This window comes from Sinocyclocheilus grahami, unplaced genomic scaffold, assembly GCF_001515645.1.
Source record: "Sinocyclocheilus grahami isolate Dianchi unplaced genomic scaffold, SAMN03320097.WGS_v1.1 scaffold10.1, whole genome shotgun sequence".
Classification (NCBI taxonomy): Eukaryota; Metazoa; Chordata; class Actinopteri; order Cypriniformes; family Cyprinidae; genus Sinocyclocheilus; species Sinocyclocheilus grahami.
The window spans coordinates 3,142,714-3,166,596 of NW_015505189.1; the positions used below are offsets into that span (position 1 = coordinate 3,142,714).

At 36.8% G+C, this 23,883-nt stretch overlaps 1 protein-coding gene across 1 annotated transcript in view; it reads left to right on the plus strand.

Annotated features, from left to right (window-relative positions):
• The first annotated feature begins 4,491 nt into the window (after window positions 1-4,491).
• Window positions 4,492-23,883, plus strand: part of LOC107594374 (dysferlin-like) — a 77,905-nt gene continuing 58,513 nt past the window's right edge. The window contains exons 1-16 of the mRNA XM_016284395.1: window positions 4,492-4,857; window positions 12,490-12,545; window positions 12,939-13,030; window positions 15,391-15,496; window positions 16,407-16,408; window positions 18,310-18,406; window positions 18,514-18,691; window positions 19,941-20,065; window positions 20,169-20,275; window positions 20,361-20,556; window positions 21,176-21,322; window positions 21,424-21,555; window positions 21,905-22,071; window positions 22,168-22,282; window positions 22,625-22,730; window positions 22,855-22,997. Of these exons, the coding sequence (XP_016139881.1) occupies window positions 4,770-4,857; window positions 12,490-12,545; window positions 12,939-13,030; window positions 15,391-15,496; window positions 16,407-16,408; window positions 18,310-18,406; window positions 18,514-18,691; window positions 19,941-20,065; window positions 20,169-20,275; window positions 20,361-20,556; window positions 21,176-21,322; window positions 21,424-21,555; window positions 21,905-22,071; window positions 22,168-22,282; window positions 22,625-22,730; window positions 22,855-22,997 (1,857 nt within the window). The 5' untranslated portion in view covers window positions 4,492-4,769. The remainder of the gene's footprint in view (window positions 4,858-12,489; window positions 12,546-12,938; window positions 13,031-15,390; window positions 15,497-16,406; window positions 16,409-18,309; window positions 18,407-18,513; window positions 18,692-19,940; window positions 20,066-20,168; window positions 20,276-20,360; window positions 20,557-21,175; window positions 21,323-21,423; window positions 21,556-21,904; window positions 22,072-22,167; window positions 22,283-22,624; window positions 22,731-22,854; window positions 22,998-23,883) is intronic.

Below are 23,883 nucleotides of genomic sequence, written 5' to 3' on the forward strand. Positions count from 1 at the left end.
CACACACACACTATATTACACTCACTCAGATCCTTCTCAAACTGCTGAGTATTGTTTAGGGCATATCACTCTTTTAGCTGCATTATGGAGCCATTCCTAGTTCTAGTTCTAGTCTTAGTCTAGCCACTTCATGCTGCCTTGGTGTCTGTTTCTTGACCTTCTGCCTGTGTTTCTTGGATTAACCCTTTGTCTTGCTGTTTCGGACAGTGTTTGCACGTTGCCTGGACTATTGCTCGTGTTATTGGATTACCCCTCTTGGAATGGAAAAGTGCCGTTCTTTGTTTCACAGAAGAAATTAGAATGACATGGAGATAAGTAAATTCATTTTGTGTGAACAGTTCATTAAGTAGAATTAAGTAATGTAGCGTCTGGACCAATCAAACACACAATATATATTTTGTTTTTATATTTAACAAATACTCTGTAACCCCCCTCAGTTAACAAGCCATATGAGGACCCATGAACCCTTCCCCCCGAAATGCGTAACACCCCAGTAAGCCGAACAGGCACCTGGTTGCATGGCAACCAACGCTGATATCACTGGGTTTATTGGCCAAAAGAATGCAAAGCAGGGAAAATCCCTGCATGTCCCAGGGCAAGAGGCAGAGTAGAAATGGACTTTTCTACTAATTAATTCATAGGAAAACCTTTCTTTGAATGAACACACATGATCCTTCAGGTCATTGGGTATATTATTGTCATCGTGTATTTGGTCTTTGAAATTGTATACTGTCGCGCTGATGGCCTGCACCCCAGCAGAGTCGGAGCGGAGCTCATATCGGACAACATCTCCAGGACGCTACGCTCCATATGACAAGTCAAATCTCAAATAACTGCCCTGATGACTTTTGTTATACCCGCTTAAATGATAGAAGTACTTGCGCTGTACAATCTATAAAGACTGTGTCTGTTCCCCGAATAGTGAGGTCAAAATATAAATTTAATGCAGGATCTAGAAAAAATTTTAAGAAAAGTTAAAGTTAGTTAAATTTTTCTGAGGGTTCCAAAGCAAAATCACAGAGCAACGTTGCATCTTTTTCTCCCGTTCTTTTCTTAATAATAATTACTATATTAATAATCATAATCGTATCAAATAATATTAATCTTATTACACCCCTAAATTTGAAATCGTATCACACCAAACAATTTTGGGTGCAATGTGCAGTTGTAGAAAGTCAACCATCACTGCAGCCCTCCACCAGTCGGGGCTTTATGGAAGGTGACTTGACTTGACTTGACTTCTATAAATTCATAGTCCTTATGTCTCTTTCTGTACTGAGTTAAGCTTTAACCCTTTCCTATACCAACTGTATGTGTGTGTGTGTGTGTATGTGTATGTTAGACCAGTTTATGTGTTTATGTAGGATGTTAGACCAGTTTATGTGTTTATGTAGTATGTTAGACTAGTTTAAGTGTTTATGTAGTTAATAAAACCTTACTTGTATCACACTTGATGTTGTTCATTGTTTGCTCATAACTGGAGTCACTTAATCATGCAAATTTATGCTACAAGCTTTTGTAGAATTGTACAGTAAGAAAGTTATTTCCCTTAACCAGGAAACTAACGTTCTTAGAATTGACAAGACAGTTGACCCTGAGAGGTCAGCTAAATATCTACAGCGGATCTAAAATATGAATAATTAATTATAACTGGTTATGGTTAATTATTCATATTTCCTCATGAGCTGATTCGTTACAGTAAATATACTAAAATGTCTTCTAATCTCTCATATCTCTTGTCTTACCCTCTTGTGTCCACTCTCTTCCTCTATAGCAACAGTGTTATGAGTCTTATGTTCTGTTTCAGTGCAAAATCTCCAGTGGTTTATCATGTTTACTGCAGATATAGTCTTCCAGGTGCTCGACAGGGTCAGTCAGTTTGTGCTTTATGAGCCTTGGTGCAGTTTTGTGATGGTCAAGGTGATTCTCACAGAAATATGTTACACACTGCAAACAAGACTTTACTGCCCTTAGCTTGCTTTCAGAGCAGACATCACATAAAATTTGATGAAACGTTTTTGTTTGGTGTTGAAGTTTCTTTGGCTGTTGAAGCACCTTGTAACAGTCCACAACCTTTTTAAATGCTGCATTTATTTTAAATTCTGGCTTACTTTAAATTCTTTCCTTACCGAGTGGGCATAGATAGAGCTGTCCACTTTCCCAGCATGCCTCGATACAGATGTTACAGAAGTTGTGTCCACATGAAGTGGTGATTGGGTCAGTGAGCACCTCCAGACATACATGGCACTGGAGAGGCTCACCAGAGAGTGATGAACTGAAGGAAGTCATGACTGTAAGTTAGAAACAGGGACACCATGAGGCTCTGCATAGAAGTGATCAAAAATCAATATATTATATAACAAGGAAAAAAGTAGTTAACAGAATGAGCATTGCATTGCAATCTAAAACTTTTATTTTCAAACATTGAGCACTGGCTGTTTTGCAATATGCAGCATAGCTAACAAATAGCTTAAAGCACACAGTGCTTATGTTAAAATATATACAGTATGATTTTGCTATTCTTCACACAATCTTCACAATCAATCTAACTTGACTTACATGTGAAATTTCACTGAAAAACAGATAATCTTTTTGATTATCAGTAGTGCCCACTCTGTAAAAATCTATTAAAAATAATGCATTTACATGATTGATTTACATGTGAAATGTCAAGTCATCAGTATGTATTTATATAGTCTAATTTTGTATTTACAACATTCTTAGGTTAATTGCTTTATAATACATTGCTTTAAAGGGGTCATATGATGTTGCTAAAATGAACATAATTTTATGTATTTGGTGTAATGAAATGTGTTTATGTGGTTTAAGGTTCAAAAAACACATTATTTTTCACATACTGTACATTATTGTTTCTCCTCTACGCCCCGCCTTTCTGAAACGCGTCGATTTTTACAAAGCTCATCGGTCTGAAAAACGAGGTGTGCTCTGATTGGTCAGCTATCCAATGCGTTGTGATTGGCCGAATACCTCAAGCTTGTGACGGAAATGTTACGCCCCTTACCATATTGTGATGCCTTGTCCCGGCCGGAGCGACGAGACAAAAACATTAAAACCCATATCGAGGCATTTGTTGCATCCAGTGGGGGACATAATTATGGATTATAATGATTATACTGTCTTATTACGCGTTGCATTGCATCGTTGCATACTGCACAAACTACAAAAGCTACTCTACACTGCTCAAAACTCGTGTTTGAATCATCAGTGGCAAATTCTTTAAATATAAAAACGTACTTACAGACTGTGAGTCAGAACAGCCGGCACTATAGTCTACTCTCCCAGGATCAGGAAACAGTCCTCCATAAAATGCGCTGCACACATCTGAATATTTGGGATGAACTGTTCTGAAACAGTGTTGTAAATACAACTTAACCACTGATTTCTAGTCGTGTCCTCTTTTAGATTTGGTCTATGAAATCTCACCTATTAATGTTGTCTCTGGCTCAGGAGAAAAATGCAGTACAGCAGATCTGAACTCCTCATTTATTAAGGAGCAGGTTTTATGATGAGGTGAAGTATGTTTCAGTTTCACTTTACTGTAAAATCTTACATAATATATAGTTTGAGACTTTTCCCCCCTTTATTATTATTTATACTTTTCATGTTGGGAACATCATTAGACAATATGACAGTATAACGATGTTTGACTGATTATACACAAATAATGTCTATATAATCTTTTATGTTAGGTATTCCGCTAAATTATTATTATTATTATACATTCAATCATGTAAAAAATTAAAAAAATGTGAAGCTTAAATAAAAAGTCATTCAAACCTTGTCGCCATTTATGACAGACGCAATGTAAGGAGGAATTACTGCACAGTAGTAGCTCTTGTTTTCAGAATAATAAGGGTACATTTTTTGAAATTGAGATAAATAAATACGCTTTCCATTGATGTATGGTTTGTTAGGCTAGGACAATATTTGGTCGGGATACAACTATTTGAAAATCTGGAATCTGAGGGTGCAAAAAACTATCAGTAAAACTTTTAAAAAGAATGCTAATTTACTTGAGTATATGAATGTATCATTGTTTTATAAATAAATTCATGATGAGGAATGTTAATATACTCAAATTCAATTGTTTAAATTGGAATCACACATTCTTAATAAGGTCATAAAGTAGACTGTGTAAATTATGAGGATGGTTTGGAGTTTAAGTTTGTTTTATTTTATTATTTTAGGTTTGAATCTTATTCTTATTAGTATCGTGGGAAAGGGTCTCTCATCCAAATCTCTTATCTATTCTTTTCCATTTTCCATACATCTATACGGTGTTGTACAATGCCAGTTGTACTTAAATCTTCCTTAATGTTATGCAGTAGGAGTGAACTTCCCAAAACTTGTGAGTCATGGTCACTTTAACAGGTGCTGACCAAAAGTCTCCTGTCCCTTTAAGAGGAGCTGCAGTCTGTGATTGAAAGGGCAGTGTGTATATGAGTCAGTTGCTTTAGAGCCAGCTGTGTGTGAATGTGTGCTGCCAGGAAGTGGGGCAGCCCCATCAGACTGCTGTCCTAAATGTGCTGTCTGTGGCAGAGCTTTTCTGTCTTGTCTATCTCTCTCGACTCTCTTCTTTCTGTCATCTCTTTTCATTTTCTAGTCTTGGAGTGAAAATCAGACTGATTCTTTGGGACTTATTTGGGATCCAGACACCCCCACCCAAAGTGGTCCATCTCTGTGTGGGACCACAGTGTGCTGCATTGTGACTTACTAGTAGCGGATCCTGCCGTAACCACTGTCCACCCATGCTCCGTGTATTTATTCTGTGCGCCCAGAATGTGCTGACGCATGATGAGGACATTAGTGATGCCTACTGCACCGTCACTTATGAAGGTAGGGGCCAGACCAGGGTGAATGAGAAAGTAGTTTTTTGAAAAATATGTTGTAGAGAATTTGCTAGAATACCATTTTCTTTTCTGTACAATCACATTCATTCTCTTCTCTCACTGTCTTGTTGTCAGTCTTCCTACTTTCCACATTCCATCAAGCGGGCTATTATTGGAAAAGCAGTTGCAGTCTCTCTCTCCCGCTCTTGTATATATTTATGGGTGTCCTGTTGCAGTTGGAATATGTGCGTGTGAAAGAGTGCTGCAGATCTGCTCAGTGTTTCTAAGAGATGCTAGGTCATCACAGTTTGGTTCAATGTGGGGCTCCTGTTTGCTTTACATTCAAAGCTTTCAGGGACCCATAATTCACGTGAGATGGATCAGAGGGGCATTTCACATTCATTTGATATTGACAAATTTGACAAATAGAATAAAAAAATATAATAGAAATAAATTACTGCATCAATTGCATTTTAAAATATGTTAAAATAGAAAACAGGTATTTTAAATTGTAATGATATTTCAAAATATTACTGTTTTGCTGTATTTTGAACAAATAAATGCAGCCTCAGTGAGCATAAGAGACTTCTTTCAAAAATATTTTAAAAATCTTACCTCCCCCAAACTTTTGAAAGGTAGTGTATGTCTGATCCTGGTTGATCAAACAGCTGTCTGTTTGAATATTTTCTTGTATTTAAGTACTTGAGTACATTGACCTGAATTTTGCTGAATGTTTATCAACCCCCCCCCACAGATGTGCGTAGGAGCTCGGTCTCCCTCAGGGTCGATGCCCTCTGTGTTTCTTGTGGAATGCAGTTTGTTTGCTCAATAGAGGGCTTGTTGTTGCTGAATCAGGAGGCAATCATATACCAGCACTCAGACGCAAGCAAAAAAGTGCTACAGTAAATCATGATATGAGATCAATACAATAGAGCATTACCTTACTGGGTTGCTTCGTACTGTTTTGTAGCTGTGTCTTTTATTGCTGAGGCTTTTGGAAGATCTAACAAAAAAGGACACTACAATTTATAATAAACTATTTCTTTACATAAAAATGCTTCATTTAAATACAGTAATTCAGATACTAATTACCCATGTTTTTACTAAATCTCCTGTAAATCATTCAAATAGGCTATCTAGGCATCTTATACAGCCAAGCTAAGGCTGGTCTGTGCCTGCTCATAATTCAGTTTAAATATACAATGCCGGATTAAAAGCCTGACAAAATTTAGCATGCTTTAACCCACCTCAGCCCCTAGTATCAAAGTATACAGTTGTAATTGCTGTGTAAATGCATTTATGCCACATCTGAGCAGCATTAAACAGTCTGTGGAAAGACACCTAAATGCCACTTCAGAAGCACTTCTGTGCCACCTTTGCAGTGTAAATTTGGCATCACATCATTTCATTTCAATCCACATCAGGATTGTTTATGAAAAGATGATGCAAGCTCAAAGGTAAAGTGTGCAGGCTAACATCACCAAACTGTATTGCATTGAACATTCCCTCCGTCTACCACTGGTGGACAAACTGAAGAGTCTTGCCCCAAACTCACTGCATTGGTTGAGCAACAGTTACTGTGCCAGGCTGGTTGGGAGGCTCAAAAATTTGTGCCAAAGTGTTCTACTTTTTTTTTTTAATAGCTAAATCACCTTTAGTTATCTCTGCATATTAAGCTAGTTGTAAGTATCTTAAAAGGAAAAACAAAACAAGCTCAGGAAGATGTGCATTCAGGCTTCAGAAATGGCAGTAGGTGGTGCTCCTTGCCTGGAAATGTCAGCTAACAAGTAAGAAGACTACAGAGAGACCACAAAGACTCTTGAAGTACTGTATACTGACATAATATAATAACGATATGATAACTAATGTTTGCAAGTGTGAAAATGAGTGGATTTTAGTATTGATGAAGGCAATTACATGTGCCATGAAATTCCAAAATATCTTTTGCTTACACTAATTGTTACACTGCATTATACAAGTTTTTAAAACGTTAAACACGTTTTTAATGTTTTATATTCTAATAAAAAGGTTATAGAGAAAAGATAGATGATGAGAGAGGAGAACAAGCTGCAGGAAATGTTTAAATTTCCTCTTGAGTTATGGGCTGGGTCACTGGAGAGGAAAGTGTGGTCCACAGTAAGTTTGGCTCCCTAAGTTCCTACATGACATTCTCTGTGTACGCATGTGAGAAGTGCTTGTAAGTGAAGATTGTGAAATACATTTATCAGTTCAGACCCCTTATCAAGGACGCAAACAGAAATTGATTTTTAGGATTGCGGTGGGCTTATACAACCCCCCGATACATTCCATTCTGGACATCACACTCATCTTCAGCTTTGGACCTAAAGATCACAAGACGTGTTTATCTTCAGAGAAACCTTTGTGAGGGTCCTGCCGGGATCTGTCCCTCTTTTGTGGTTTGATGGTATTTTGACCTGCTTCTTGTTGGAGAGTTTGGGAATCAAGGCAGCATGTTGAGGTGCTTTCTACAGAGGGCGACCAATCTGGGAAATGTAGAAAAAGGGGAGAGGCATAGTGACCCACTTGCTAGCATCACTTTCAGAGGTAAGAGATGACATCAAAAACGTGATTGACTGTCCAGCTCAGGGCATAAAAAAGCAAGATCTATTATGAAACTGTCGCGAATGTGAGGTGAAAATGCAGATTTCAGTCATTTGGACTGTTGGGTACATGGGTGTTATTTATAGATAATTTTCATCTCAGACTAGTTTAGTAAAATTGCATTTGTTTACTGACAATATTAGTTTACACAATGAAAGAGGTCATTTCACTTTCAAGTTAGAGGGACCCTTTTTTTTAACCTGTCGGTTTGACATTGCTTGTTGAAAGGGAGAGATGTAACGAATGTTTTGATAACTTTTCTCTAGGACGGTAGATAATTTCAGCCAATAGCCGAGTGATCATATCGGTGGAAGATGCTAAATAATCTAAAAGGTTTCTGGATAGATCTGAGCTTGGTTCATTATTTTATTAGTTCTTACATTGAATGAATGAATGTGATGGACACTAGTTTTAGACTGCCTTGCAAACTGAGTGGCAGTTCCTCTCATTGTTTCATGTTTCCTGTTCCAGCACAGGGATGTACAGGAACATGCGTTTGATGAGCTTGATGTGTTTTTGTACGCCGAATATCCATGGCGATAAAATCCTGTTCTTTGTTTACACATGGTCCTATTTGATTGTCTACATTTTCACAAAACAAGAAAACAGATTAAGATCTTAACATTTTTAAGTTAGCAAATAGTAGTTAATAAAGATGAGGTTTGTTTTGAGTATGACTTAATTTTGCAGGATGCTGAGAGAAACAATGTAGTTCCTGCCATGTGTTATTTAGCACTTGGCAAACTGCTTTGGAAAATATCAAGGAGAATAGAGATTTTCTACATTTCTACATTAAAAGTTTTAGTACCCCTTCTCTCAGAGAGATGTATTGTTTGTGGAGCTAAGTTGGTCATATATTTGATTCATTCATTCATTTGCTCCAGTGCTATTTTAGTATTATGTATGTATTACCATAGCATTTATTGATATTTTGAATTAGCTTTTTTTTAAAAATATATTTTATATAGTTTTCATTTGTCCTTACTAAGTTTTGGTAATTTTATGTTTGTAATTTTTTTTATATTTCTATTTAGCTATTCATTTCAGTTGTGAAGGCAAGGCAACCTTTCTAATTTCTGTAGAATTTTTTCATGTATTATTTATATTTTATTTTATTTCATTATAATTAACAACCATTTAGGATAACAATAACAACATTGCGTTTGTTTTGAGTTTAATTTGTTTGTTCATCTGTTCATTCATTCACTTGTTACTTGATTCAATTTTGTTCATTATATTTATTTACATTTTGTTGGAAAGATTCCTTAAACCCCCTTATATGTGCATGTTAAATCATATCTTGACATGTAACAGTTGTGAATTTCCATATCATTACTGACAGTCATCTCTTTTCCCACCTCTTTGCCATGTGATGAAAAGACTTCCCCTCATTCTTACAGACACTGAGTCACTCTATCCACTCTATAAACAATGACACCGAACAACTGAAGGAAAATCAGGTGTTCTGGCCTTTATTCTGAGTTGGACAAAGAGTAGGTCACTGCATTAGGCCTTGTTATTGTGTCACTGATGATTCTTATTTGTTTTTCCATTTAGTTCCCGTAATTCGTTAGATAAGCATTTTGGGTTTTAGTTTCAGACAGCTTCTATTTTACATGTAATTAGTCTGAATCCATTCTTATCAGAGGGATCTTGTGTTTCAGTGTGTGTACAGGTGTATCTTCCATTGTATGTGAATGTTAGGGAGAGGGGATGAGACTGGAAGACATAAAATTAGCTGCAGTAAGTGTTTTTTTCCTCAGGCATGGTATCAAATACCATCTCCATTTATAGACATCACAGATGCAAATTATCCTCCCAGTCCAACTGCCAGAGTCCTTAGTTTGAGCTCTGAGTAAGCAACAATATATGCAGACTGTGCAAGAGAGAGAGAGAGAGAGAGAGAAAGAGAGATACATCAGTTTGCTTTGCTATTGCTGACAATATGGCAAACCCGAAACTGTATCAGTATCTGTATGATATCCAGTTTGTGTTTAATACAAACTGAATAAATGTATTTAGACTGGGCCTGAAACTCCAGGATCTCAGTCTTGTTATTTTTAACTCATACTTATCAAAGCTACAGTTTCCTGGCCATTTCTCAGATTGCATCCACCCATCGACTTCAATCTGATGTGTTTTGAAATGCACACTAAATAAAGCCCAGGACTTTGAGGGCCACGGTTAAGAACATTCCATCCAGTTTCCATCACATTTTGGTGGAGGATGTCATGGCATGCAAGTGTTATCCTCTTCTGGCTTGTACAAAGGTTTTCAGGTCTATTTCAGGCAGGCAAAGAGGGTTTTCCCACAATGCCACTGAGCATATATCTGCCACAGGAGCTTGTTTTGGCTTTATTCACACCTCTTGACATCTCCAATCAAAACAGGAAGATAAACAGAGCTCTCTCCTGAAATGCTTTAGCGTGACTGACCAGTGGTGATTTAGATGGATACAATGGATACACCATGCATACCATGGATAGATACAATTGGTAGCTTACTTTTTTGTGCATGTGACTACTGTTTGTAACAAAAGGTCTGAAAACATCTTGAAAAATGTGTGTCTGCTCATTAGATCAGCTATAAATTGTCTTTCACCAATACGGGCTCAATGTCAAGCCCAATCTATGTCCCTGTGGAAATCTTTCAACTGTATTTGTCAGGTGGAAGTTAGTGCCCATTGTCCATCTTCCTCACTGAAAACATTTTCAGCATGGATTTATTGGAGGCCAGCCACTGCAGAATATTACGTCAGACACACTGTCCTCATATGCCCCTTTCTGATAATATGTTTTCTTTTATTTTAAAATAATTTTTCTGAATTTAAATACTGAGGCTTTTGATTTAGTACAGTTTTATTTTCATTACTTACAACCTTGCATCTAAATTACATATGTTTTTGAATATATCAGGAATGCTTTTAAATTACTTTATGTAAATAACTGTCATATAAGGATTTTGTGTGTGTGTGTAACATCAGTGGTGGATAAAGTACACTCTTAAAAATAAAGGTGCTTCAAAAGTTTCTTCAAGCGATGCCATAGAAGAATAATTTTTGGTTCCACAAAGAACCAATCAGTCAAAGGTTCTTTAAAGAACCATCTCTTTCTTACCTTTTTGTAATCTGAAGAACCTTATTTCGCCACAAAGAACCTTTTGTCAAACAGAAAGGTTCTTCAGATGTTAAAGGCTCTTTATGGAACCATTTAGACAAAAAGGTTCTTCTATTGCATCGTGAAGCACCTTTATTTTTAAGAGTGTATTTGAAAGCCACACTTAAGTAAAAGTATAGATATCTTACCAGAAAAATGACTTTGGTAGAAGTCACCGTTTAGAATATTACTTGAGTAAAATTTTTAAAGTATGTGATATTTATTGTACTTAAGCAAGAAAAGTATTTTTTAAAATACTAAACATACGTAAGTATTGAAAGTAGAAAGTAGTACAGAAAGTACAAATAAATGCAAAATGGAAAAGGAGCAAATAATTTTTTAAAAAGGGCTCTATACACAGTTTAAGCAGCAAGATGTATTAAGTTTTAACTCTTTCTTCCATTTTGTGTCTTTGAGTTAGAGGCACTTCATCCGGTACTTTTTCTCTTTCATTCCAACATAAGAAAACATTTCTGCAATCTGCATCTGAAGTGGCATTTAGATTCATTCACACAGTTTAAAGGGGTCATATGATGTTGTTAAAAAGAACATTATTTTGTGTATTTGGTGTAATGAAATGTGTTTATGCGGTTTAAGGTAAAAAAAACAACCAACAATAAAGTTACGCCTTCTTTCTTTGCGTGAACATTTGGGTGGCGTTATGCAAATCTTCCCACATCATGACGTAGACATGTGGGGGCGTATTTGAGCGAGGGGTTTTAGGAGGGCGTGGACCAGTCTTAACTTTTATAAAGAATATCTTTTTGGGTTTGAGACTTTAGTCTTTGCAACTTTAGGAATCTTATCTATTCACGAACAGCTTGTAACACTCCAAAGAGAAAGGAAAACTTGAAATCACATCATATGACCCCTTTAATGCAGCTCAGAGAGGACATGGATGTATTTAACCTGCAGTTACAATTTCATAAATAATGCTTTCTTTTAAACATAAAACGTTGAATAATGATATTTGAAATGATTTAAAACATGAAAACATACTAGGTGGCAGCAAGTCACTGTTAACGAGTGAGATTCAAACGATTCATTCAAACGGCTGATTCACTCAGGAATCAGTCTTTTGATTGTGGTAATGAGTGAGTCATTGAATCATTCATTCAACCGATTCGTTCACAAAGCTGATTCATTCAATAAGTAAACACTCCTGTGTGTTGCTCAGAGACGCAAAACATGCAAGTCACTTGATGCTAGCTTTATTAAACTTGTATAAAATCAATATTACATTTGTTATCATGCTGATATCTAGAGGAAAAACGGCACTCTTTGTGTGATATAGATTAACTATATTAAATTCTATAAATATAAAAGACATACAGAAGCATTTTTGCCGACTACAATTTAGAATGCCTTGAATTTTGATAATTCTAAATGCGACTAAAGCCTGGAATAGGCTACACTGCACGATTTTTGCCTCGATTTATAGTCTGGAGAAGTTGACGCTAAAAGTTGCCGAAAGTCAGAGCCAGTCTGCAGATTTGAGTTGACAGATTCTATAGAAAATCACGTAGTGTATGTTGGTCACAGACTCCGATATTTTAGCTTATACTAAAGAATGTAAAGAACGGACTTGTGTTCTCGTGGAGACTGGTCTTGCCAGGCTAACGTTACCTTGAAAGAATGAACTCGGAAGGACGCCAGAACACAGAACGCATCTGTATATATATATATATATATATATATATATATATATATATATATATATATACACATATATACCACCATTGGTCAATTTAATGCATTGTTGCTGAATAAAAGTATTGATTTGTTTAAAAATAAATTCAAATAAAAATCTTACTAAATCAAACTTTTAAATGTTAGTGTTTTTTCTTTTCTTGTTTTTGTAGGGACAAAAAAGAAGACCAAAGTCATCAAAAATAATGTCAATCCTGTGTGGAATGAGGTTGGTTAATTGCTTCAGTAACACTTTATTTTAAGGACCAATTCTCACTATTAACTAGCTTCTTATTAGCATGCATATTACTAGCATATTGGCTGTTTATTAGTACTTGTAAAGCACATATTACTGCCTTATTATGCATGCCCATATTTTAGATCCCTTAATCCAACCCATACCTAAACTTAACAACCACCTTACTAACTATTAATAAGCAGCAAATTGGGAGTTTATTGAGGAAAAGCTCTCAATTAATAGTGAAAGTGTTCCCTATTCTAAAGTGTTACCATTGCTTTTTACAAATATTAATTAACCACTACTGTTACTATAATGAGATTTATAAACGTTTGCCAAGTCATTATTCTGTTCCTTTTCATCATTCCCTTTTCTTTCTCTCAGGGCTTTGAGTGGGACTTAAAGGGTGTTCCTTTAGACTCTGCAGCAGAGCTTCATGTTGTCGTCAAGGACCATGAAAAAATGGGCAGGAATAGGTAAGGTCTCTCTCTCTTTTAATTAAATTTTCTCTCTATTTCTCTTTCTGTTCATAAGAGTGTACGAATATGTCCCTCAGAATATTACGCAAAAGCAACTCCTCTGCCAGCATGAAACAATTGCTCAACAATTCAGCTGGGAGAGCTGTAGAATTTATGGAATGCACCATTGTTTAAAAGACCAGTGGCATTAGTGTGGACCGTGGTAAACATCCACTTAATTTGCTGTGCGTTCCCATGTTCTCATTATAACCAGAAGTGGTTCCTTACTGGGCTTTTGCTTTTTGCTTACCTCCATGAAATTAGGCTGATAGAACAAACAAAATCTGCTTTTAGGTAATTTTTATTCCTAATTCAAACGAGTTTTTAAAAATTCAAATAATTCTAAATTCATTATCACATTAATATTATTATCATGTCAATATTTATATTAAATTACTCAAATACAGCATCCCACTCTGACACATTTACATTCTTAGTTTCTAAGTAATAGAAAGTCATACATGCTCATATAGTAAGCGTCTACCTACATGTTTGGGATTAGTAAGATTTAAAAAATTTTTTAAGGCCTCTTATGCTCATAAAGGCTGCATTTAATTGATAAAAATACAGTAATAACAGGAATATTGTGAAATATTATTACAATTTAAAATAAATGATTTCTATTTGAACATGTTTTGAAATGTGATTTATTCCTGTGATGGCAAAGCTGAAATTTCAGCAGACAGAAATCATTCTAATATGCTGATTTGGTGCTCAACAAACATTTCTTATTATTATCAATGTTGAAAACAGTTGTGCTGCTTAATATGATTGTGGAAACTGTGTGATCCATTTTAATCAGGTTTCTTTTATTAATAGAACATATGGTAGAACAGCATTTATTTGAAATATAAATCTTTTGTAACATTAGAAATATGTTCACTATCACTTTTGATCCCTTTAAAGCATCCTTGATAAAAGTATTAATTCCTTCAAAAAAGTCCTACTGACTCCAAACTTTTGAACAGTAGTTTATGTCCCAGCATGCACTGCTTTTACTAGGGTTTCCAGTCTATTGTAGCCTTTAAAACATGGAACCAATAAATGTGTTAATATAAAAATCTTTTCCTCGTTGTGTTTCAAAAAAATGTTGTCACATTTAAGTGTAATGAAGTATGAATTTCTGTAGTGGACATTGACAATTTATTTTACAAAAAACAATATGTTTTAATGCACTAAGTCAAAACTTTTAAATATTTTTAAAAAGTTTTTAACTTTTTTAAATATTGGGTACAGAAACCAAAAGGGTATGTATAATATTAGTTGGTTAACTTCATTTATCAAATAGATACAGTCAAACCAAAATTTATTCAGACACCTTCAACATTTCTCACATTATCACAGTTTATTCGCTATAGTTTAAAAAATGGTAATAAAATATAACAAGAACTCAGAGTTAAACTGTGTCAGAACAAATTCATCTTGATAATGTTAGATAATTTTGATAGAAAGGTATGTAATGGATTACAATCAACCAAAAATTATTCAGGCAGCTGTTAGTATGACAGTATTTACACAACTATGAATACTTAGTCGGGTGACCCTTAGCCTTAATGACAGCCTGTAGTCAAAAGGAACAGCACAGGGGTGCGTTTATCTATTTGTCACTGTTTTCACTGACTTTCAAATTTACTTCCACGCTAACTGACTGAACAACATACAGCTTTGACCTTTACTGTTGGTGGCTACATCCCACCTTCACGTCTACTACAGTCTGAACATCCCCTATCCGTACAGAAAATAATAGTTTCCATCATAAATTCACGTCATCCCTGTCCCACATGTAATTTAAGAAAGACATTTTGAAGAAACGCTACAAGGCTAGGTTTTACACAACAGAGTGTCACTTCCTGGCATTGTGTGTAAGAGTATATTTGCGTGTAGGTTGATGTTGAGTGATTGAGAGCAAAAAGAAGGAGAGGGAAAGGTGGAGTTGGTTTTCTTCTGCGCCGCCGCACGCTCAATCCACTCAGCGTGCTTTGTTTATAAGCTTGTGCACAATAGCTATACAGGCGTTAATACTGAATGTTTAACATTTTATTCATTGCATACATATACTTCGTAGTAGACATCCTTAACTCCTTTCTGCTGTCTGTTGTCGGTGTTTCTTTGTTTGAATATGGCACTTAACACATGCTGTGTTGTATCGGCGTTTGGTATCGGGGCATTTTAACAAGTACGAGTACGAGTACAGGAGACCAATATCGGGCCCGATACCGATACCATTATCGGTATCGGTGCATCCCAATTTATTGGCATTAATCCTCATCTTTAAATAGCATGGCAGTTGTTAAATAGCCCTTTGTGTATCTTTACAGGTTTCTGGGGGAGTGTCGGGTAGCTCTTCGAGATGTGCTCAACTCTCCCAACCTAGCTGCTACTTTCACTGTGTCCCTGGTGGACACCAAAAGGAACAGCACAGGGGTGCGTTTATCTATTTGTCACTGTTTTCACTGACTTTCAAATTTACTTTCACGCTAACTGACTGAACAACATACAGCTTTGACCTTTACTGTTGGTGGCTACATCCCACCTTCACGTCTACTACAGTCTGAACATCCCCTATCCGTACAGAAAATAATAGTTTCCATCGCCAAGGTTCACAACAATAAATTTCTGAATTCTAGAAGTTTTAAAGGAGTGATTGATTTGCGATTTCACTTTTTTAACGTTAGTTTGTGTGTGTAATGTTGCTGTTTGAGTATTAACAATATCTGCAAAGTTGCGGCGCTGAAAGTTCAATGCAAACGAAGATATCACCTTTTAAAATTCTGGCAGTTTAATGCCTACAAAAACGGCTGGTAGGGATTACAACGAGGTACTTCCCGGGTTTGTGACATCACAAACCCAGACAAACCCCGCCCACGGGAATATGCAACAAAGGGGGCGAGGCCATGCTGCGCTGCTTTAGAGAAGAGGAAGAAAACTAGGGGTGCATGTAAAAATCTATTCATATATGAATCGCGATTCAGTCTTCTAATGGATTCACAAGTTTTAAAATCAATGTTCTAAAGCAGCGGTTCTTAATACTGTTCCTCGTGTCTTCAATTTCAATACGTTTCTTTCTCTCTCTCTTATCTTTCATTCAGATCACCAGCTCAGCTCAAACAATGAACTGTTTATGGAGCCAGAATGATCTCAATAATAATTCACGCAAAAGACGCAATGCACATATGCGTAACCCAATTCACATGCATAAGAAATATTTCACGTGCACAAAATATATATATATATTCACAAAAACCAATTCACATGCACAAAATAAGAATATATATTCATAAAATACGTTCACAAATCACAAATGCAAAACACAAATGCAAAACACAATTCACAGATGTACAAATGTGTAAAAAAATTTTGAATGTTAAAAATTCACGAGTTTATCATGGGCTGAATGTGAATCGCCTTGGATTTGTGTGTGAATTTTGAGACCTTTCTGGCAGCGAACTCCTCCCACGCGGGATACTCGTACTCTTTAGCCAATCAGATTTGATCCTTTCTGTTGACCAATTATAACCCACTGTTAAAAGCTAACAGAAGCAGTAGCATTTACAAATAACAGCGTATCTAAAAGTATGAGACAACAACAAACAAAAAACATACCATTCAGAGCCGTGCTTGCACAGGTTCTGCGCGATCCTCTTCACTAATATCCTCTGCGTCTCAATCGGGCTCAAACTGATAAGCAATGAGCTGAGCTGAGGGGCGGGATGTTTAGATGCGCACTAGAGGCGGTTTAGCCAATCACAACACACTTGACTAGTTAACCAATCAGAGCTCATCACGTATTTCTGAGGGAGGGGCTTCATAAAAGCAGGAAATGATCAGCACGTTTATAGGAGAAGGGACAGAGTGGTGTGGAATAAAGGTAAATTATGTGAAAAATTTTAAAAACGAAGCATTAGCACACGTTAGACTGCACCCCATAAACACAGTCAAGCCTAGAAGAAAAAAAAACAGCCAACCAACTCTTGAGCCAAATGTCCTTTGGGCTTCCCAGTCTTTTTTTACCAATACTTTTTTAATGACTTTTCCAGTCAGTTTCCTAAATAACGATTTTTAAAAATAGTTTTTATGCACAATTTCTACCTGATAAAATATTTTAGAGCACAGCATAACTAACAGCCAACCAACCAAATGTCCTTTGGGCTTCCCAGTCTTTTTTTACCAATACTTTTTTAATGACTTTTCCAGTCAGTTTCCTAAATAACGATTTTTAAAAATAGTTTTTACGCACAATTTCTACCTGATAAAATATTTTAGAGCACAGCATAACTAGAACAATGTATATTCATTATAAAAATGTCCATAGAGCTTAAAGATATCATTAATTTTCATGATTTTTTGAAATCACATTTTTAGCATTAGGCTACCTCATTTAGGTTTTTCAGGACCGTGTGAACCCCAGCTCTCGAAAGATGAAAGAAAGGGGGAAAAGCTGTTGAGGGGGTACATATTTAGTAGTTTTATTTTCATGCTTATTTTAAATAATTTTAAGTCATCTTGACATCCCTTTGGAAGTTTGTTGAGGCCCCCCTAGTGGGCCTTAGCCTCCTGGTTGAGAACCACTGCTTGACCATTTAAAGAATTTATGATGAAATGCATTATTTCTGCACAACTAAAAACATTAAGTGAAAGTGAAGTGGCGTGATGTGGGGCCAAGCATGGTGTCCCATACTCGGAAATTGTGCTCCGCATTTATCCCGTCCAAGTGCACACACACAGCAGTGAGTAGTGAACAAACACACACAGTGAACACACACCTGGAGAAGTGGGCAGTTATTTTTGCTGCGGCACCCGGGAAGCAGTTGGGGGTTTGGTACCTTGCCCAAGGGCACTTCAGTCGTGGTATTGAGCGTGGAAGAGAGCGCTGGTCATTCACTCCCCCCCATCTACAATCCCTACTGGTCCCGAAACTCAAACCCGTGACCTTTTGGGTTACTTACTCTCTAACCATTAAGCGCTGGTCATTCACTCCCCCCCATCTACAATCCCTGCTGGTCCCGAAACTCAAACCCGTGACCTTTGGGTTACTGACTCTCTAACCATTAAGCGCTGGTCATTCACTCCCCCCCATTTACAATCCCTGCTGGTCCCGAAACTCAAACCCGTGACCTTTGGGTTACTGACTCTCTAACCATTAAGCGCTGGTCATTCACTCCCCCCCATTTACAATCCCTGCTGGTCCCGAAACTCAAACCCGTGACCTTTGGGTTACTGACTCTCTAACCATTAAGCCACGGGCGTGTGCTGTTGGAGGTCATCACAAAGCTGTCTCAACAGGTGGAGCAAAAGGTTGAAGACTTACACCCTGATGACCTGCTGGTGGTAGAGGTGAGATCACAGCTATTCTGGCTGGGTTTGGCACCAGACATGGGATCATGTGACAGGATGGATCATTTAATAGAAGTGAAGAACCTCTGTTGTATTGTGTCATACAGAAATTCATGCGGAAGAGGAAGTTCTCCCTGTTTGCTGCATTCTACTCGGCCACTCATCTTCAGGATGTAGATGATGCTGTTCAGTTTGAAGTCAGTATTGGCAACTATGGCAACAAATTTGACAACACCTGTCTACCTTTGGCCTCCACCACTCAGTTCAGCAGGGCCGTGTTTGATGGTGAGAAACCACCAGAGATTTATACCTGAAAATGTTCAGATTTTGGCTAAACATTTTACATACATTTTGTTATGCCACCTTTTTTTCTATGTAATTTTATAAATAAGAGGTGGATATACATAACTGATTGTCAGTAAAAATGTGTTATATTCCTCCTATTGTTTTACTAAATATCCTCTAGAGTCATTTGAATCCTTAAATATTAATATCTTATTAACCTGGTACTTTTAATGGGTAACATATTAACTTTTAAAAATGTAGGGTCAGTATGTTTTGTTTTTACTTATTCAGCAAATTTTTTTCATAAATTTCAAAACTTTTATGTTACAAAAAATTTATATTTCAAATAAATGCTGTTCTATTAAACTTTCTATTCATCAAAGAATCATGAATCCTGAAAAATGTATCACTGTTTCCACAAAAATATTAAGCAGCACAACTATTTACAACACTGATAATAATAAGATTTTTCTTGAGCACTAAATTGGCATATTAGAATGATTTGAATGATTCTGAAGGATCACGTGACACTGAACACTGGACTAATGGTTGCTTGAAATTCAGTCTTACCACCATAGGAAAAAAATGACGTTATAATATACAGAAATTTAGATTAATACATAACCTGAAAGCTGAATAAATACGATTTCCATTGATGAATGGTTTGTTAGGATAGGACAATATTTGGCTGAGATACAACTATTTGAAAATCTGGAATCTGAGGGTGCAAAAAAAAATCTAAATATTGAGAAAATCGCCTTTAAAGTTGTCCAAATGAAGTTCTTAGCAATGCATATTACTGATCAAAAATTAAGTTTTGATATTTACAGTAGGAAATTTACAAAATATCTTCATGGAACATGATCTTTACTTAATGTCCTAATGATTTTTGGCATAAAAGAAAAATCTACCATTTTGACCCATAAAATGTATTTTTGGCTATTGCTACAAATATACCCCAGCGACTTAAGACTGGTTTTGTGGTCCAGGGTCACATATATTAATATAGAAAACAGTCCATTTAAATTGTAATTATATTTTTTTACTGTTTTTATTGTATTTTTGATCAAATATCTGCAGCCTACTAATTTAAAAAAAACAAAATAGTAAGATTGATGCTTTGTATTACATCAAATGCATAATAATGTTTCCTTTTTAATTGTTATTTGGATCTCAACACCTATGTATAAGCCAATGAGTGATACTCAAGTATCTAACATGACTTCCACTGTTGTACATGGTTATTTAGGCTGTCATTACTACTACCTACCATGGGGAAATGTGAAACCTGTGGTGGTCTTGTCTTCAGAGTGGGAGGATATCAGTCTTCGCATTGAGGCACTAAACATGCTGCTCAGCATAGTCGACCGATTGGTGAGGAACATTTAACATATGGCTCCAATCAACACCTCTAAATATATCAAAGCACAATCAGTTATAACTGTATTTCCTCAAATCCTTTTTACTGTTATAATAGGAGTCAAACCTTGAGCAGGTACAGCTGACACTCAAAGCAAGTAGTGATGAACAGGAAGTGGAGCAGAAGGTTGTCCAGCTGCTTGATGATGTCATAGCCGACTGCAGGTTCAGATGTGCTCTAGTGTTTTGTAAAGCTGTATCGCTTTCACTATGACAAACTAAAGCACCTTTTTGTGTGTATGTACTGTAGTGAGGAACTGCCTGTGTTGAATAAATGGCCCTGTGTGACTGCGCTGGATAAAGCTCTGAGGAATCTGCGCAAGATTAACATGCAGCAGATAGTGCAGGCGGCATTGGCGCTCAAACATGGACCAGAGACCGAGCTGAGTGCAGTGCTGGAGCAGGCGGAGGACTGGACTCAGAGACTTTGCCACCTTTCTGAGGAGGTGAAAGAGATGTGGCCTTAATGTCTAAAGCCCTGCTTCCACCTGGTATTAAGATGTGTGTTCAGTGATTCAATCACAAGTGGTCAGCTGAGACTCATTTACACCTGGTCTTAAAGGGATAGTTCACCCCAAAATTAAAATTCTGTCATCATTTGCTCACCTTCAAGTTGTTCCAAACCTGTTTGAATTTCTTTCTACTGTTGAACACAAAAGAAGATATTTTGAAGAATGTAAACAAAGAGTTTATGGTAACCTTTGAATTCCATAGTATTTTTTCTTTCCATACTATGGAAGTCACTGGCTACCATCAACTGTTTGGTTACTGTTAGGTTTGTAGGCAGGGGTCTTTTGTGCATTCGTCGCATCTATACTACGAAAACAGTGCAGTCAGTTGCATTTTTGACTGCTTCTGGAAGTGGTAAATAATGGATGAGCTCAAAACCTTTTAGACCCCATTCGTATTTAGTGATGTCCACTTGTGATTGGTTTAGCGAAAATGTATCTTTACACCAGTTGTAAACAGGGCCTAAATTACTTACATTATTATTAATTTTTGTGCTACTTACACCTGGTTCAAATAGTGACTCCATAAAAAAAAGAAAATCTTTCTTTCTTTCAGCCCCAGAACAGTCTGCCAGATATAATAATCTGGATGCTTCAGGGAGACAGACGAGTGGCCTACCACAGAATCCCTGCCCATCAAGTTCTATTTTCCCATGGTTATTGCGGAAAGCATTGTGGCCAACTTCAGACGGTTTTCATGAAGGTAAACACACTATTTAGAGGCAAAGCTACAGTATAAATGATGAATGGAACCGCAGGGGCATTGATAAATCACTCTATCTCTGTGTGTAATGTTGTGCTCAGAATCCACAGGAAGATGGGGGATATAGTAAGATCCCAGCTCAGCTCAGGGTCAAGGTGTGGCTCGGACTGACTGCTGACGTCAAATCCTTTAACCAGTTTGCCGAGGGCAAACACTCTGTGTTTGCAGAAACGGTGAGTTTGCAGCTACCTCAAATGCAACTTTAACACTACCGTCAAATATTATAAATAGTTTTGTTTCTTCACCTATTGGCATTTTTGCTGTGGGCTTTTAGTAAATAAATTCTCTTAAAATACATTCCACACAATCATTAATTACTAATTTGTCTATTAACAATGTCCAACAGTGTATATATTGCTTATTGATATAGAAATCAATTTCACAATAATAAATATTGAAATATTTTAATGCAATTTTTGTAATAATATTTCTCAATATGACTTTCTCAATTGGTGAACATAAGAGACTTCTTTAAAAAATCAACTGTGATTTATTTGTGATTTATTTATATTTCATATTCAGTATGAAAACCAGACTAAATTGGCTCTGGTGGGGAACTGGGGTACGACGGGTTTGACATACCCCAAGTTCAGTGACGTGACTGGCAGAGTCAAACTCCCAAAAGAGTGCTTCAAACCCCCTCCAGGATGGAGCTGGGCAGGAGACTGGTACGTCAGCCCAGAGAAAACGTGAGTACCATCTTATCATTATCCGTCATATCTACATCATTAAACACCCTTTGAAACGGCATTATGTGGATTTGTCTTTATGCCCACAATGCCCAGATTGCTGTATGACGCTGATGCAGGTCATATAAGCTTTTTGGAAGAGGTGTTTGAAAATCAGATGCGTTTGCCAGGAGGACAGTGGATTGGCATGTCGGAAGGGTACACAGATGTGGTTAGTGTGTAGTTGTATCATAACAAAACTGTACCTTTAGCTCTTTTTAGGTAAAGTAAGAGTTATTAGTTTTATTCATGAGGCACAGAGGAATAGTTAGTCAAAGGGTATTTAAAAAATACTTTAAAATGTGGACTAATATGTTCTACATTAAAGGGGTCATATGATGTTGCTAAAAAGAACATTATTTTGTGTATTTGGTGTAATGAAATGTGTTTATGCAGTTTCAAAGTAAAAAAAATACATTATTTTCCACATATTGTACACTATTGTTTCTCCTCTATGCCCCGTAATTTGGCAGGAACTGACATTTTTTTTCTTTATGTGTCCACTGGGGGGCAGAATGGAGAAAAGGCCGTGCCTAAAGATGAGATCGAGTGTCCCCCCGGCTGGGTGTGGGAGGATATTGAGTGGAGCGAGGATCTGAAGCGTGCAGTGGATGATCAAGGTATGGAAACTTTGAGAAGTCTTTACGGCACACGTACGCCACTGACTTCTGCTCTTCATTATTTCGTACATTGAGAAGATTTGCAAAAGAAATGTCTTTACAATAAATCTTCTTCTACCTGTAGGGTGGGAATATGGAATAACCCTCCCCCCAGACCGCCGCCCAAAGTCCTGGGTTCCATCCGAGAAGATGTACCACACCAACCGCCGGAGACGTTGGATCCGACTCCGCCGTAGAGATATGCAGAAAATGGAGGCTCTCAGAAAAGTACATCATTGGTCATTAGCGATGTGTTGCCGCTCGATTTGTTTTCAGTCAGAGAAATAACAAAGTTTCATATAGAGATCGATAAACAAAAGAAGAATCTTGGTCCAAGCTTCATTTTGTTCTCTTTGAGTTGAGGGGGATTCTGGTAAAGCTCAGGGTGGCGTGACACAAAGAGCTCTGTGTAGTCTCAGGAGGTCTTTCCCTGTCCCTGAACACATCTGGTGAGAGGCAGATGGAGCTTGAGAGGACACCTAATTAATCATGCCATCTGAGAATAATCTGAAATCAACCCCACACCTCTAATCCACTTGGCAGGAAAACCTGGGTCCAACTATAAAGTCTGGCCGCAAATATGCCTAATATTCATCATCTGTGTGAGGGTGTGTAACAGAGAGAGAGATAAAGAGTTCTTGTTTCATTCTGTGAAAGTCTTTATCCAAATAAGCAAAAACGTTTGGGTAAAACAAACTTTGTTAATAAAGATCTAAAAATAAATGTTTGAAATCACTGTTTCTGACAATAATAATGATGTTAGACTGAAGAACATTAACATAATTGCTTTCTGGAGTCAGAGAGAATGGCGCGGCATGGGCCTCATTCATGAAACACAAGCAGAGGACATTTTGTGTTAAATCATTCATAAATTCATTCTTACATAAATTTACATAAGAATGGATTTAATAACGATTTACACAGAAATCAGTTTTTATCATGTTTCACGAATGAGGCTCAGTGTGTTTATATTTAGTTCTGTGCAAGAAACAAATAGGGCTACTAAAAGTGAGTAAAGAATTTAGAGGAAAAAGTGTGTGAGAGAGTGGTTTGGGTACAAAAGGTGATTTAGATTATATTATTTACTTAAAAATTAAGTAATTATTTAAATATA